This window comes from Bos indicus x Bos taurus, chromosome 18, assembly GCF_003369695.1.
Source record: "Bos indicus x Bos taurus breed Angus x Brahman F1 hybrid chromosome 18, Bos_hybrid_MaternalHap_v2.0, whole genome shotgun sequence".
In the NCBI taxonomy this organism is placed as follows: domain Eukaryota; kingdom Metazoa; phylum Chordata; class Mammalia; order Artiodactyla; family Bovidae; genus Bos; species Bos indicus x Bos taurus.
Window position 1 is genome coordinate 14204853 of NC_040093.1, and position 15707 is coordinate 14220559.

General features: G+C 46.0%; 1 protein-coding gene across 1 annotated transcript in view; it reads right to left on the bottom strand.

Moving 5' to 3' along the window:
- Window positions 1-2516: 2516 nt before the first annotated feature.
- The window catches only part of LOC113876423 (seminal plasma protein PDC-109), a 36563-nt gene continuing 23372 nt past the window's right edge, over window positions 2517-15707 (bottom strand). The window contains exons 2-5 of the mRNA XM_027515619.1: window positions 5339-5398; window positions 4028-4159; window positions 3225-3373; window positions 2517-2712 (exon numbers count right to left, since the gene is read on the bottom strand). Coding sequence (XP_027371420.1) covers window positions 3237-3373; window positions 4028-4159; window positions 5339-5398 — 329 coding nt within the window. The 3' untranslated portion in view covers window positions 2517-2712; window positions 3225-3236. The remainder of the gene's footprint in view (window positions 2713-3224; window positions 3374-4027; window positions 4160-5338; window positions 5399-15707) is intronic.

Here is a 15707-nt window from a genome sequence, read left to right on the forward strand (position 1 = left end):
AGCTTAATTTTAAATTGGGTTATTTTTCACTTTATTATTGAGGTGTAAATGTTCTCTACATGCTCTAGTACAAGTTCCTTATCGGACACCTGACCTGCAAATACTTTCTTCCTGTTCTGGCAGTTTTCTTTTCAGTTTTATGAAAACCAAAGCATAAACAATTTAATTTTATAAAGTCCAATTTACAAACATTTTCTTTTGTCGTGCGTCCTTTTAGTGTTATATATAAGAACTCATTTCTTAACCAAAGGTCTTAAAGGTTTACTCTTAAATTTTCTAAGAATTTTACAGTTTCACCTTTAAAAATGAAATCTATGGCTCATTTTGGCTTAACTTTTGTGCATGGTGTGAAGAAGGTATCCAGCTTACTTATTTTGCATACAAATATGCTTGTCTCAGCACCACTTGTTGCAAAGATTATAATATTATTCCTGACACGTTGAACTACCTTTTTTTCCTTGGCCGTGCATGGCAGCATGTGGGATCTTAGTTCCTTGACCAGGGTTTGAACTCCCACCCCCTGCATTAGAAGTGTGGAGTCTTAACCACTGGAACGCCAGGGAAGTCCCACATTGAACTATCTTGATAGGTTATTGAAGATCAGTTGCAAATGGGAAGGATTAATTCTGGACTTTCAATTAGATAGAGTTCCTTGATCTAAAAAATAAAGACTAATAATAACGTTCATTTTTTTTTTCTATAACTTATTCTCTACTTTTCCTTGTCATAGCTGGTGATACCTAATATTTCAGACACATCTGAGATGTGCTGAATTTTTGGTTTGTTTTTGGTAAAAGTGTCAAGATGGGTTTTATTTTAATTTTTTTAATTTATGTCTTGGCTGCAGCACACAGCATGTAACATCTTAGTTTCCCCACCAGGGATTGAACCCGGCCCTGGCAGTGAAAGCACCTAGTCCTAACCACTGGATTGGCAGGAAATTCCCTTAGAGATTGGTTTTAAATCTTTTTTTTCTGCCAATGCTGTAGACTTGTCGTTACTCCTCAGCTAGGAATGCATGTGTGTGTGTGTGTGCATGTTTGTGTATATGCTACGTGTGTGTATAATTGGGCCCTTTTTCACTTGTGTAAATTCAGTGCCATGAACAAGTCTGTGAAGGGTATGAGAATGGACGTTCCCCAAGCGCAATATTTCCTTAAAATCTACTTGGAGAGTCAAAAAAGGAGCCTTCTTTGCTGTTTCTCTGGGACCAGAAGGGAACATCTTCTGATTCCCATTAACTGCATAGCTCTTACAACGTCCCAGTTTCCTTTTCTAAATTTTTAATATCTATTGGTTGGTTTTGGCTGCGCTGGGTCTTTGTCGCTGTGTTGACTTTTCTCTAGTTGTGGCGAGCAGGAGCTACTCCCTAGGTGCGGTGCCCAGGCTTCTTTCTCATCGTTGTGGTTTCTCTTGTTGCAGTATACGGGCTCTGGGCCCCACGGGCTTCAGTAGTTGCGGTGTGTGGGCTCAGGAGTTGCAGCTCTGGGGCTCTAGAGCCCAGGCTCAATATTTGTGACGCTCGGGCTTAGCTGCTCTGTAGGGTGTGGGATCTTCCTATACCAGAGATGGAACCAGTGTCTCCTGTATTGGCAGGCAGGTTCTTCACCACTGAGCCACCAGGGAAGCCCCTGGTTTCCTTTTATTTGTTTTTAATGGAAGTCTTTTTAATTAAAATACTTTTTATGTTTTAAGTTTAAAATTATTTATTTTATGTCCTGGTTTCAAGTGAGGCTCTGCGTCTCTGGCCTTAAATCACAGAGGACAAATATTCTATCAACACGGCCTTCCTGCGCAGTGATTAAACACCTGTGTACCTCTTCCCTGGATGGTGAACGGAAGTCCGTCACTAGGTCTCGTGGATTCCTTAGGCACTGGGTGTTTTTAACCAGGATAAAATTGAGTGATCAGGACCTTTCAGGCCCTTCATTATTTCTAACACACGTAAATTTAACCTTCTTTCAATCAGGCCCAGTTAGCGACGGAAACGTTTGTCTAAAATTCCTGTTTGTTTTAAAAAGGAGAGTGGTCCTGTTGATAAATACCAAGGATGTGTCAGATTCTGTACTAGTACTGAGGTCAGGGAAAACACAGTCCATCCTGGCCCTTCTCCAAATTACTGCCCCACCATGGAAGGTAGGCAGTTTAATTTTAAGGAAAGAAAGGATGAACTGGAAAGAAAAGACATGATCCAGACTGCTTATCCTATGGAGTCAGAGAACAGGTTCAGGAAGGAATAACAACATTTCAGCTAAGTTGGGAAAAGACAAATCTTTTATGACAAGGAGCAGTCCTCCATACCTTTTGGGACCCTCCTCCCCCCACCTCAGATCTTACCACCAGGTCTTCATCTGTCAATCAAGCCCCCAGGAAGGACAATTGTGATGTGTATTGATTTTCCACTGGGACCCCAAGGAACGGAAAGGAAAACAAGAAGATCCTGCCTGGTTAACCTGAGCACGTTGAGACCCTCCCAATCAGGTTTCTTTGTGGACGAAAAAAAAAGAAAGACCACCCCTGCTGAGAAAGTGGTTTATTGATTGGATCCACGCATAGGGGGAACATGGTGGAGATGTAGGGAAAGGATTTCACCTCTGGCTTTCAGAGCATCATCTTCATGCTTGAGAGTTCTTGATTTTCTTCACTGAGGTTTCAAAGGCTGGATTGCATCCATGGCCAAGGGTGGATGCACTGGACAGTGACTGAACATAGCTTTGGGGTCAAGGTTAACGAGTCAGTTTTGTTTCTCAGTCAGTCCCACGGAGGGCAAAGGTCTATGTCTCCTTTGCTCTCTGCTCTTTCTATCTCGATTCCTGCTGTCTCATGCCTGCTCCAAGATTATGTTGTCCTGTCTCCGCCCCTCTCTCACTTTCTCTTCCACCTCATCTTGGCAGTGATCCTCCCCAGATCCTCCTCCTTCCATTTGTCATCCTGCAAACTCTCTTTCTCCTTCCCTGTGGGACTCTCCTCTCTCCATTGTTTGCAGTTTGCCTTTGTCTCTCCCTCTGTTTCCATCTTTTGTCCCCTTTCTCCTCTTCATCCTCTCTGCAAGCTTCTCCTCGTGAAACTCTGCTCCTCACTCTTCCTCCTGCGTTTTTCTCCCTCATCCCCTCCCTCCACCTGCCTCCTCTCTCCTCAATGGGCATCTGACTCCACCTCTTTATCCAGCTCTGTCTCTTCCCTGCTCACCCCTGTCTCTTCCCACCCTCCCCAGATACTCTTACCTCTTTTTATGGCTAGCAATACTTCCAAGCTCTGTCCTTGTCGTAGTTTGGAGAGAGTGAGCACCAAGACATCCACATACTCCCAATTTTTGTGCAAGTCTCATATTTCTTGCCTCCATAGATAAAGGGGAAGACACATTTAGCATAGTCTGAAAAACAGAAGGAATGGGTGAAACATTAATTGCGGGAGGGTTATTTTTAATCATATCAAGAGAAAAGGGGGCTTCCCTGGTGGTGCATGGTAGAGAATGCCTTGCAACGCAAAGGACATGGGTTCAAACCCTGGTCTGAAAGATCCAGCAGGTAGAGGAGCTGTTAAGCCCAGGCACCTCAACTACTGAGCTGACACCCTGCAACTACCGAAGCTTGTACTCCTAGAAACCTGTGCTCCCCAACAAGAGAAGCCACCGAAATGAGAACCCCACACACCAATGGAGAGTAGACCCCACTCACCGCAACTAGAGAGGAACTGGGCATAGCAACAAAGACCCAGAGCCGCCCAAAAAAAAAAAAAAAAAAAAGGAGAGAGAGAGAGAAAGGGACATGAATGGAACACAGGGGGCTGGATCAGGAGACACCTGAGACTACCCTCTCAGTTCAGTTCAGTTCAGTTCAGTCACTCAGTCGTGTTTGACTCTTTGCGACCCCTTGGACTGCCACATGCCAGGCTTCCCTGTTCATCACCAACTCCCAGAGCTTGCTCATACTGGTGTCCAAGGCTTCCCTCTAGGAGGCAATTTGGACTTTCCCCCTTCATCTGGGAAGCCAGGTGCTTCTCACCCGAGGACAGGCTGCACACTTACCTCTCTGAGCACAGTATTTCCATCTTCCTACATAGTCTGCATCGAGGGAACACCACGGGAATAAGGAACCATGCACTGTGCAGTCAAAATGCTTTCTGTTTCTATAGACGAATGGGAAAACGCATTCTTCGTCTGAAAGAAGAAAGGCATCGTTCCCTTCTTTCGCACTTAGGGCTTCATGACGTCTGTGGTAACTCTGGCAAAATCTCCATCCAAGCCTGCCCATCAGCCCCAAACCTGCTGTGTACAGAGCCCCTCCTAAGCATCGGGGATGCCAAGGTCAATGTGGCGTGGTCCCTCCCTCAGGGACTGGGAAGGCTTCTCTAACTTTGGACAGTTTCTACTTTATTTATTTTTTGACAGTGAAGAAAATTTTATTTAGAAATATAAGCCTGTCTACGTGCTGTTCTGTGCTTAGTTGCTCAGTTGTGTCTGTCTACAGATACAGAGAAAGTGGTATAAACAGTGACTGCTAAGTTGCTTCAGTTGTGTCTGACTCTTTGAGACCCTATGGACTGTAACCAGCCAGGCTCCTCTGTCCATGGGATTTCCCAAGCAAGAATACTGGAGTGGGTCGCTGTTTCCTTCTCCAGGGGATCTTCCCCACCCAAGGATCGAACCTGTGTCTCTTAAGTCTCCTGCCCTGGAAGGCAGGTTCTTTGGAGAAGGCAATGGCACCCCACTCCAGTACTCTTGCCTGGAAAATCCCATGGATGGAGGAGCCTGGTAGGCTGCAGTCCATGGGGTCGCTAAGAGTCGGACACAACTGAGCAACTTCACTTTGACTTTTCACTTTCATGCACTGGAGAAGGAAATGGCAACCCACTCCAGTGTTCTTGCCTGGAGAATCCCAGGGACGGGGAGCCTGGTGGGCTGCCGTCTATGGGGCCGCACAGAGTCGGACATGACTGAAGCGACTTAAGCAGCAGCAGCAGCAGCAGCGACACCTGGGAAGCTGTAAAGAGTGACTAGCCGACATGTTAAAAAGATATAATTTGGGAGGTTTTGTGTACTGAGATGAATTTGGGGGAGTTTCTACTTTAGCACCTGACACCAGCTCTGAAGCCTGGGCCCTATGTTCAGAGTCCAATCCCACCATTTACAAGATGTTCACCCCCGATGCTGGTTTGGATGCCCCTGGGAGTATGTGTGCGACTGAGGGTAGCGTTAGCTCCTGCTTGTAGTGTATCTTTGGAGAATCCCCGTCACGGTTCCCCTGCCACACACGTTAGCTTGTTGCACTGGACTGTCCTTTTGTTGTCATTCTCTCCCCTTGTTGATTGTCTTGGGTATCTGCCCCAGGAACACTACCTTCAGGTAATTCAGCAGGACCGTCTTGGGTAGGTTCAGTAGAAACACCTTCGTCCTGATCTGGAAGAAAAGCAGGAGAAAAGGAGACTGCTGGAGGAGGAGCAGGAACAAAGCAGGGTCAGGGTTTGGTGGGACAAATTGAGAGAGTAGCGTGGACATATATACACCACCGTGTGTAAAATAGATAGCCAGTGGGGAGCTGCTATACAACGCGGGGAGCCCCTCCCAGCACTCTGCTGTCAACCGAAAGGGATAGGATGGTGGGTGGGGTGGGAGGGAGGCTCAAGAGGGAGGGGACATATATATATACATATATATGCGCATATGTAAGTGTGTGTGCATGCTGAGTCGCATCCAACCCTTTGCAATCCCATGGACTGTAGCCCTCCAGACTCCTAAATCCATGGCATTCTCCAGGCAAGAATACTGGAGTGGGTTGCCATCTCCTCTTCCAGGGGATCTTCCCAACCCAGGGATCGAACCAGTGTCTCCTGGGCCTCCTGCATAGGCAATCGGATTCCTTTACCACTAACCCCAATGGATGCCTATATGCATATATAAATATATATGTATATATGCGCACACACACATATATATGGGCTTCCCTCCTGGCTAAGATGGTAAAGAATCTGCCTGCAATGCGGGAGACCTGGGATCAATTCCTGGGTTGGGAAGATCACCTGGAGGAGGGCCAGGTAACCCACTCCAGTATTCTTGCCTGGAGAATCCCCATGGACAGAGGAGCCTGGTGGGCTACTGTCCATGGGGTCACAAAGAGCTGGACATGACTGAGCAACCAAACACACACACACACACATCTATCTATCTATATATATATATGCACCTATGGCTGACTGGAGACGTTGTATGACAGAAACCAACAAAGCACTGTAAAGCAATTATCCTTCAATTAAAAATAAAAAACCAAAACCATGATAACAGAAAAATAACAACAACCAAAAAAGAACGAAACAGGGCCACAACTGGAATATCATCTGTAGTGGGACCTGCCCTGCATCTCTAACTTTTATCTTCTTGTATATTTTGAAGTGCTTGTTCACCCTGAACAGATAAACTTGCTGACTAGAAGGCTAAGAGAACAGGTGAGGGAGAGACTGACCCGTTCTCACTGCTTGCCTATGGACCCACATGGATTCAGCTACGAAGCACAGACACTGCTGTAGCAGACAATGCACAGGACCAGCCTGGAGACCACACTGTCCTTGTTTCCCATGACATTACAGAAAAAGTCTGAATGGACTTTTTGGCCAACCCAGTATTTCAAATAGTTAGCTCTACAAAGATAGAAATACTCATTTGGACAAGATAACCAACCCTGGTGTAGGTTGCCCATGCCTGGGACAGTGCAATGGAGATTTAGGAATGAGGCAGCTCCCAAAAAGGCCTTTGGCTTTACTGCGAAACTCACCTGGGTTTCAGTGTCACGGAGTTGGTGGAAAATTAATAAAATGTGAAACTCTTCATAGCGTCTTGCCCTTGGAATATACTCAAGAAATGCGATACATATTTGTAACCACTATTATTATTATCATAACTTTTACACATCAATCCACATCTGGGGCAGGCTCTCTCTCACCAATTCTAGCCCATCTCCCTTCTCTCACCTCCATTCACAGGGTCCAGTTGTAGAAACACAGACACGCCAGCCCAAATCAGAAAGAGCCTCAACTGCAGTGCCATGGTAGCTTGCTCTCCTGAGACTGACCAGCATCCATCTGCTCCTTTTGTAACCGGTGACCTCAACATCCTTCAACCTGATAAGAATCAAGCTCACCTGGATGATGCTTGATCATTCCCCAGCCTGAGAGCATGAAGTTCAAGTTTATCTCTCAGATGGAAACTACAGGACATTGGCTGGCAGTTTAATGTCTCCAAGCCTCAGTGGTTTGAAAGGCATTTAAAAGGAGACCTAGGTCCAGTGGTTATGAATTTAACGAGGCAGCAGTGAGCGATAGCAGGAAGCGAGGTCTTAATTCTCTGCCCAGGACTTGAACCTGGGGAGCCTGGATGAGAACCAGGAATCCTAGCCATCTGCCAGCAAAGGGTAGACTCTAGAAGCAATTTTTCCCTGGATCTTTGCTCCCAGTGAAAAATGCATTTGTCATGGAGGCAAAAACTTTGAATGCAATACAAAGTTTATTGTTAGAGACACAGCACAACAAGTGGGAGAGCACACGGAAAAACAGTTTAGTTAAGATAGAAGCAAGGCAGAGACACACAACCAGAGAGAAAGGGTGTGGGTGTCTGCTTTAGTGAAGAGGAGCAGCAAAGAGACTAAGTCATTTATATAAGTGAATTCTTCAGGGTGTGTGTTTATCTTTAGCCAATTATCTGGTTTCCTTTTCTACACCTAACCTACCCTGGGGCCCTCCCCTGGGTGCTCATGCACCCCCTCAGCCAGGATGGATCTCAAGTGAAGGCTTCTGGGAGGAGCAAGACTCATTATGGCCTCCTGTTATCTCCTGACTTTTGACCCACAAGGAGCCTTTCTGTGCACATGGAGTGGCTCACTTGTTCCCAAAAGTGGAGGGTTGGGAGTGTGGAGATCCCTTAATCCTTTACTCAAATAGGGTTTTTCCTGTCTTTGTCCTTGCCTTGATTATTACCTTGACAATTGCCATGAATCTTAAGGTGTTTACAAGAGACAAAGGCTGGCTATTAACCTTGTTTCTATTGTTACTTCTATTCCTGAGGGCAAAAGGCGGTTGATGGTAAGTGCCTTAACTGGAGCTCATCTGTCTCCTGTCTCAGAAAATGCGATCAGTTCTAAGTATCCAGCCTGAAGCCCACTTCTTCATATCCCATGAAATGCAAACAGGAGGCTAGTTGTAAATATCTAACCTGGAACTCATTGATCTCCTGCCTGAGTTAAGGCTCCATGCTTCCGCTGCAGGGGACATGGGTTCAGTCCCTGCTCAGGAAGTTAAGATCCTGCCAGCCACATGGAATGGCCAAAAAAAGAGACAAACATGCTACTGACTTCCCAGTTGTAGAGACGACTGATAGTACATGGTGTGAACTGTTTTAGAGTCAGGTAAAATATTTGTTCAGTTCAGTTCAGTTCAGTCACTCAGTCGTGCCCGACTCTTTGTGACCCCATGAATCGAAGCACGCCAGGCCTCCCCGTCCATCACCAACTCCTGGAGTTCACGCAGACTCACGTCCATCGAGTCAGTGATGCCATCCAGCCATATCATCCTCTGTTGTCCCCTTCTCCTCCTGCCCCCAGTCCCTCCCAGCATCAGGGTCTTTTCCAATGAGTCAACTCTTCGCATGAGGTTAGGTATGCCTAATCAACCAGTTAAAGCAAGCAGAGTGCCGTGTGACTCTGTAGATGATACTTTTGGATATTTTTTGAGGGAAACTAAGAAACATAATGACTTGATTGGTTGCTCCTAATGTCACCGTACTAAATGGTGAAAGAAGAAGGTGAGCTCAGGAATTCAAACTTTCAGCCCAAGTGCTGCCTAAATGACTTGAGAGTTTCTTGACGCCTTTCTCCTAGAGCTGCATGGCTGAAATCTGGAAATCAAACATAGAACCTCATCGCTCAGTCGTGTCCAACTCTTTGCGACCCTACTCCTTGGAAGAAAAGCTATGACCAACCTAGATAGCATATTCAAAAGCAGAGACATTACTTTGCCAACAAAGGTCCGTCTAGTCAAGGCTATGGTTTTTCCAGTGGTCATGTATGGATGTGAGAGTTGGACTGTGAAGCAAGCTGAGTGCCGAAGAATTGATGCTTTTCAACTGTGGTGTTGGAGAAGACTCTTGAGAGTCCCTTGGACTGCAAGGACATCCAACCAGTCCATTCTGAAGGAGATCAACCCTGGGTGTTCTTTGGAAGGACTGATGCTAAAGCTGAAACTCCAGTCCTTTGGCCACCTGATTCAAAGAGTTGACTCACTGGAAAAGACTCTGATGCTGGGAGGGATTGGGGGCAGGAGGAGAAGGGGACGACAGAGGATGAGATGGCTGGATGGCATCACTGACTCGATGGACGTGTAGATTCCCAGTATTAGGAGGAGGATGGAGGTAGGCAGGCTGCCCAAGAAGTGGACCATTGACTCTACCCCTTACCATTCGGTAGTACTGGGAGGATCAAGAGAAACAGCCATGCTCTTCTGATCATCCTCTATCCAGCCCACCTTAAATATTAAAAAAGAACCCAATACATAACACCCAACACTGCACAGATGAGGTTGACAGCAGTGTATGAGCCACATGTATTCACAGTCTGGGGGGGAGGACATTGCACATCACATGGGGCCACCCAGGGTTTGCACTTCGGTGCAGAGTGAATAAGCAGGGGCTGCAGGCTTACTATTACTACAAAGCAGGCTTTGTAGTAACAAGAGGTGGAGGTGTCCCCTGCTTCTCTGGGTTTGAAGGAAAAATCCAGTTATGAAAATTCATGAAGTTGATGCAGGGGGGTAATATGCATATAGATGAATCCCTGGGAGATGTCTAGGACTTTCTGATTAGTATCAAGAACATTCAATCTGTAAAAGGGAAGAACTCATTGTCCACCTCTCCTGCTGACTAATCAATAGTCCAGACTATGGGTACCCAGTGTGAGCACCCAAGGAACTTTCTTATATTCTTGTTTTGTATTTCTTTTTAAGCATATGTATTTTTTCTTTTTGTTTATTTATTTGGCTGCTTCAGGTCTTTTAGTTGTGGTGCACAGGCTTAGCTGCCCATCAACATGTGGGATCTTATCTCCTTGACCAGGAATTGAATCCAAGTACCCTGACGCTGAAGCTGAAGCTCCAATACTTTGGCCACCTGATGGGAAGAGCCAACTTATTGGAAAAGACGCTGGTGCTGGATAAGATTAAGGGCAGGAAGAGAAGAGGGAGACAGAGGATGAGATAGTTGGATGGTGTCACTGACTCAATGGACATGAGTTTGAGCAAACTCGGGAGACAGTGAAGGACAGGGAAGCCTGGCATGCTGCAGTGAGGCTCCAAGTTTCTGGCCTTAAATCACAGAGGACAAATATTCTATCAACACAGCCTTCCTGCACAGTGATTAAAAGTCTGTGTACCTCTTCCCTGGATGGTGACCGGAAGTCCATCACTAGGTCTCCTGATTCCTTAGATAGGCACTGGGTGCTTTTGAATAGGATAAAATTTTGTGACTAGGCCCTTTCAGACCCTTCATTGTTTCTGACACTTGTGAATTTAACCATCTTTCAGCCAGACCCAGTTAGTGATGGAAATAATATTCGTTTAAAATTCCTGTATGTTTTAAAAAGGAAAGTGGCCCTTTTGATCAATACCAAAGGTATGTCAGGTTCTGCACTTAGGAGTGAGGCCACCCACGATGAACACAGTCCATCCTGACCCTCCTCCAAATTCCAGTCCCCCGTGTAAGATGGGCAGTTGAATTGTGAGGAGAGAAAAGATGAACTGGGAAGACATGATGGGGACTCCTTATACAGGGGTATCAGAGAATAGCTCCAGGAAGGAATAACATTTCAGCTAAGTCTGGAAAATCTTTATGACAAGGACCAGCCCTCTATACCCTATATGGGATCCTTCTCCCACCCGACCTCAAATCTTACCAATGGGTCTTCACCTGTCAATCAAGCCCCCAGGGGGGACAATTGTGATATATACTGATGTTCCACTGGGACCCTGAAGAAGGGAAAGGAAGATGAGAAGATCCTGTCTGGTTAACCTGAGCACACTGAGACCCTCCCATCTGATACACAGGTTTCTTTGTGGGACAAAGACCACACCTGCAGAGAAAGTGTTTATTGATTGGAACCACGCATAGGGGGAACATGGTGGCGATTCAGGGAACGTATTTCACTTCTGTCATCAGAGCATCACCTTCATGCTTGAGAGTTCTTAATTTTCTTCACTGATGTTTCAAAGTCTGGGTTGCACCCATGGCTGTGGGTGGATGCGCTGGACAGTAACAGCATGGTCCCGGGGTCAGTGGTAATGAGTCTAGTTTTGTTTCTCAGCCAGTCCCACAGAAGGCAAAGGTCTGTTTCTCCTTTGCTCTCTGCTCATCCCATCTCAGCTCCTACTGTCTCATGCCTGCTCCAAAGACTCTGTTGTCCTGTCTCCGCCCCTCTCTCACCTTCTCTTCCACCTCGTCTTGGCACTGATCCTCTCCAGATCCTCCTCCTTCCATTTGTCATCCTGCAAACTCTCTTTCTCCTTCCCTCTGGGACTCTCCTCTCTCCATTGTTTGCAGTTTGCTTTTGTCTCTCCCTCTGTTTCCATCTTTTGTCCCTGTTCTCCTCTTCATCCTCTCTTCGTGTTTCTCCTCGTGAAACTCTGTTCCTCCTTCTTCCTTCTGCATCTTTCTTCCTCATCCCCTCTCTACACCTGCCTCCTCCCTCCTCACTGGACATCTGACTCCACCTCTTTATACAGCTCTGTCTCTTCCCTGCTCACCCCTGTCTCTTCCCATCCTCCCTGGGCATTCTTACCTTATTATTATTATTATTGCTAGCAATACTTCCAAGCTCTATCCTCATCGAAGTTTGGAGAGAGTGAGCACCAAGACCTTTTAGTAACACTCCCAGTTTTTGTGCAAGTCTGATAAGACTTGTTTCCATAGATAAAGGGAAAGACACATTTAGCATAGTCTGAAAAACAGAAGGAATGGGTGAAAACATTAATTGTGGGAGGGTCATTTTTAGTCTCATCAAGAGAAAGGGAGGTTTCCCTGGTGGTCAATGGTTAAGGATGCCTTGCAATGCAAGGAACATCAGCTCGATCCTTGGTCTGAAAGATCCCATAGGCAGAGGAGCAATCAAGCCTGGGCATCTCAACTACTGAGCCAACCGGATGCACCTAATGAAGCCAGCACCCCTTTAGCCTGTGCTCCTCAACAGGAGAAGCCATTGCACCGAGAAGCCCACACACCAACGTAGAGTAGACTCCACTCGCTGCAACTAGAGAAAGCCCTTGCGCAGTAATGAAGACCCAGAGCAGCCAACGAGAGAGAAAGAGAGGAAGGGATGTGAATGGAACACCTGGGGCTGGGTCAGAAGGTGTCTGAACTTTCCATCTAGGAGACAGTTTTGACCGTCCCCCTTCACCTGGGAAGCCGTGGGCTCCTCCTATGAGGACAGTCTGCACGCTTACCTGTCTTAGTACAGTATTTCCATCTCCCTGTGTAGTCTGCACTGAGAGAACACCAAAGGAATATGGAATCACGGGATGTGCAGTTGAAAAACTTTATGCCCTTATAGGTGAACGGGAAAACACATTTCATATCTGAAAGAAGAAAAACAGTGTTCGGTTCTTTGTCTCTTAGGGTTTCGTGATCTCGTGGTAATTCTGGTAAAGTCTCTGTTTCAGCCTCCCAGATACAGAGCTCCCTGCTAAGCATCAGAGATGTCAAGGTCAGTACGATGTGGTCCCTCCTTCAGGGATTAGGAAGGGTTCTCTAACTTTGGGCAGTGTTTGCTTTATTAACTTTTTTTGACAGTGAAAAAATTTTATTTAAAAAGATATGCCCATTTATAGATACAAAGAACTAGATGTAAAGAATGACCAGCTGGCATGTTAAAAATATATAAATTGTGAGGACAGGTGTACAGGTGTGAGTTCGGGCAGTTTCTACTGCAGAAGTTTAGTGACGCCAGCTCTGAAGCCCAGACCCTGGGTTCAGATTCCCGCCACATTATCTACAGATGCCTCAATCCTCATGCTGTCTGGGGATGCCCCCTTGGGGGACGTGCACAGAGGCCCCCTCCCGTGACTGAGAGGGTGCCTGTAAAGTACCCCTGGAGAATCCCCATCACAGTTACCCTGCCGCACATGTGAATTTGTTGCACTGGACTGTGGTTTGTTGTCGTTCTCTTCCGCTGTTGATTACCTTTGGTTTCTGCACCAGAAGCAATGTCTTCCATTTCTTTAGGAAGAATGAAGTAGTCCTCAGACAGTTGCTGATCTGGAAGAAAAGCAGGAGCAGAGGAGATGGACGGAGGAGGAGCAGGAACAAAGCAGGGTTAGGCTTAGGTGGGGCGAATTGAGAGGATAACTTCGATACATACACACCACCCTGTGTAAATTAGATAGCTAGTGGGAAGCTGCTGGTATAACACAGGGAGCCCAGTGGAGCACTCTGTGTTATCAACATAGAGGGGTAGGATGAGGGGTGGGGTGGGAAGGAGATTCAAACAGGAGGAGATGTATATATCCCATATGTATATATAATATATACATATTTATATATACATATATATATATATACATATTTATGGATGATTCACGTTGTGGTATGGCAGAAGCCAACACAACATCGAAAAGCAATTATCCTCCAATTAAAAATAAAAAAACAAAAACAAGATAACAGAAAAAAGAGCAACAACCAAAATAGAACAAAGCAGGCCACAACCAGAATACCTTCTGTGGTAGGACCTGCCCTGCATCTCTAACTTTTATTTTGTTTTATGTTTTGAAGTCCTTGTTTACTCTGAACAGATATACTCAGTGACTAGAGGGCTAACAGAACAGGTGAGGAAGACGCTGACCTGCTCTTATTGCTTAGCTACGGACATACATGAAATCAACCACAAGGTCAGACTCAGCTGTGTCACGCTGTTCATAGGCTATGCCCTGAGCCCACACTGTCCCTCTTATTTCATACGACGTTAAGGGAAAACACAGACCAAACTCAATATTTCAAACAGTGAACTCTTCAAACATCAAAAACTCTTCATTTGAACAATGTAACCAACTCTGGTCTAGGTTGCCCATGTCTGGGACAGTGCCATGGAGATTCAGGGGTGAGATAGCTCTCAGAAAGGCTTTTGGCTCTGCTGGCAAACTCACCTGGGTTTCAGAGAGTTGCTGGAAAATCAAATAAAATGTGAAGCCCTTCATAGCATCTGACCCTTCTGGCATATTTAAGAAACGGTAGATGTATTTGCCATCACCATGGCCACATGATGTGAACAGCTGACTCTTTGGAAAAGGCCCTGATGCTGAGAAGGATTGAAGGCAAAAAGAGAGGAGGACGGCAGAGGATAAGATGGTTGGATAGCATCACTGATTCAGCAGACATCAACTTGGGCAAACTCTAGGAGACATTGAGGGACAGGGAGGCCTGGCGAGCTGCAGTCCATGGGGTTGCAAAGAGTGGGAAACCACTTAGCGACTGAACAACAAAAAGATTATTGTTATTATGACTTTTGCACATCAATCCACATCTGGGGCAGGGTCTTTCGCACCACTTCTAGTCTGTCTCCCCTCTCTCACCTCCAATGACAGGGTCCAGTTGTAGAAACATAGACGCGCCAACCCAAATCACAAAGATTCCCAAACACAGGGCCATGGTAGCTTGCTCTCCTGTGGCTGACCAACATTGATCTGCTTCTTATATAACCGGTGACCCCAACGTCTCTTCAACCTGATAAGAATCAACTTCACCTGGACGGGGCTTCATCATTCCCCAGCCTGAGAGCGTGCTGTTCAAGTTTATTTCTCAGATGGAAAGTACAGGACATTGGCTGGCAGTCTAATGTCTCCAAGCCTCAGTGGTTTGAATATACATTTAAAAGGAGACTAAGGTCCAGTCCTTATGATCTCAAGGAGGCAGCAGAGGGTGCCAGCAGGAAGCGAGATCTTAATTCCCTGCCCAGGAATTGAAGTAGCCTGGATGAGAACCTGGAATCCTAGCCATCAGACAGCAAAGTCTAGACTCTAGCAGCAATTTTCCCCTGGGTTTTTGCCCCCAGTGAAAAATCCGTTTAACAGAGGCAAAAACTATAAATGTGGGTGCAAAGTTTATTGTTAGAGACACAGCACAACAAGTGGGAAAGCACACAGTGAGAAAGTTTGTTTGATTAAGACAGAAGCAAGGCAGAGATGCACACCCAGAGAGAAAGCGTGTGGGTGTCCCCCTTAGCGAGGAGGACTGCGGTAAAGAGGTGGTGACGTCATTTATATAAGTCAGTTCTTCAGGGGCTTTGTTTATCTTTTGCCAGTTATCTGGTTTATTTTCCTACACGTGACCTACCTTGGGATCCTCCTCTGGGAGTGCATGCACCTCTCAACCAAGACAGATCGCAAGTGAAGGCTTCTAGGAGGAGCAAGACTCATTATGGCCTGCTGTTATCCCTGACTTTTGACCCATAAGGAGCCCTTTTGCACACCTGGAGTATCTCCCTTGTCCCAAAAATTGAGGGAGGAGAAATCCCTTAATCCTTTACTCAAACAGGGTTTTTCCCCTCTTTGTCCTTGCCTTGATTATTACCTTGAGTATTGCATCACTGTTTTCTCAAGGTATTTACAAAAGACCAAGACTTTCTATTAATCCTGTTATTTCCGTTCTAGAGAGCAAACAGGAGGCTGATGGTAAATGCTTAACTGGA